Source organism: Buceros rhinoceros, unplaced genomic scaffold, assembly GCF_000710305.1.
Source record: "Buceros rhinoceros silvestris isolate BGI_N320 unplaced genomic scaffold, ASM71030v1 scaffold38253, whole genome shotgun sequence".
In the NCBI taxonomy this organism is placed as follows: domain Eukaryota; kingdom Metazoa; phylum Chordata; class Aves; order Bucerotiformes; family Bucerotidae; genus Buceros; species Buceros rhinoceros.
The window spans coordinates 3,706-4,732 of record NW_010406002.1 but is presented as its reverse complement, the minus strand read 5'-3'; the positions used below and the strand labels follow the sequence as shown (position 1 = coordinate 4,732).

The 1,027-nt window shown below is 37.2% G+C and overlaps 1 protein-coding gene across 1 annotated transcript in view; it reads left to right on the top strand.

Annotated features, from left to right (window-relative positions):
- Nucleotides 1–142: 142 nt before the first annotated feature.
- Nucleotides 143–1,027, top strand: part of LOC104491497 (nuclear pore complex protein Nup107-like) — a gene marked incomplete at both ends in the record, with an annotated part of 3,259 nt that continues 2,374 nt past the window's right edge. Inside the window, one exon of the mRNA XM_010133933.1 lies at nt 143–202. Within this exon, the coding sequence (XP_010132235.1) occupies nt 143–202 (60 nt within the window). The remainder of the gene's footprint in view (nt 203–1,027) is intronic.

Sequence of the window (1,027 nt, the reverse complement as noted above, 5' to 3'; positions counted from 1 at the left end):
CCCCCAGCTTTTCTTGGAAGCTGTTAGATGGAACATTTTGTAATGGATTAACCTCTAATAAAATACCGAGTGACTAGAAAACTTACAGGCTTTGTAATTAAAAGGTTGGGGTTTTGTTTGGGTTTTTTTTTTTTACTTTTAGGAGCAGTTTAATAGATATGAGAGAGCAATCTATGCAGCACTGAGTGGAAACCTCAAACAGGTATGTCAAGCCGCCTTTTAATTGGTGTTTGGTAGTTGCGCATTTTCTTTCTCTTGCATGACAATGATATCATCAGGAATACTGAAGTTACTGGTTATTGTACTTTTAAAGGTCTAGTAAACAGGACAGTAGCAAAAATTGCTGCTTTACTAGACGTTCTTTATAGGATTGATGTGCCTTAATTAAATACACAATAGGTTTTTTTAGTATTAGTCCTGCTGGCTTTCGGTACACACAGTTCTAATGTTGTTGGTTTAGTTCTTTTCTAGTTTAGTATTAAGAGCCTATGTAGTCACTTTCCTGCTCATAAACAGTATTCTTATAGACAAGTGGTGCATCCAAAGTTTATTCCATGCCCAAATGTCACTATCAATAGGTTTCATGCTCTGTACGATGCTCACTTTTTAAGTGCTTCTCTCTTTTTATTAGTTCTAATCCTCCATTTAGTATTTTTAAGAATGATGAGGATCATTGCAGACTATCATACGAGTTTCCTTGCTGTTATAGTGATCAGTGGTAAGCTTCTACTACAGGAGATTGATTTACTGACACCTACCCGCCACCTCCCATCCTCATATGATGTAGTAGAAATAAAGATAATTCAGGAAATAAAAGGAAAGGAAATAAGGAATGTTTTGGGGTTTTACTCATGAAATGCAGTGTTTTCTCCGGAACTTGTCCTGGGGTTTTACTGCTGAAATAACCTAGCAAGATTGAAAGAGCTGGATGTAAAATTCTTTATATCACCACAGCAGAGGTAGTCCCTTCCTCCTGCCCTCACTACTGCACTGGCAACCATGGCGTAAAACAGTTAGACAAAGTGAT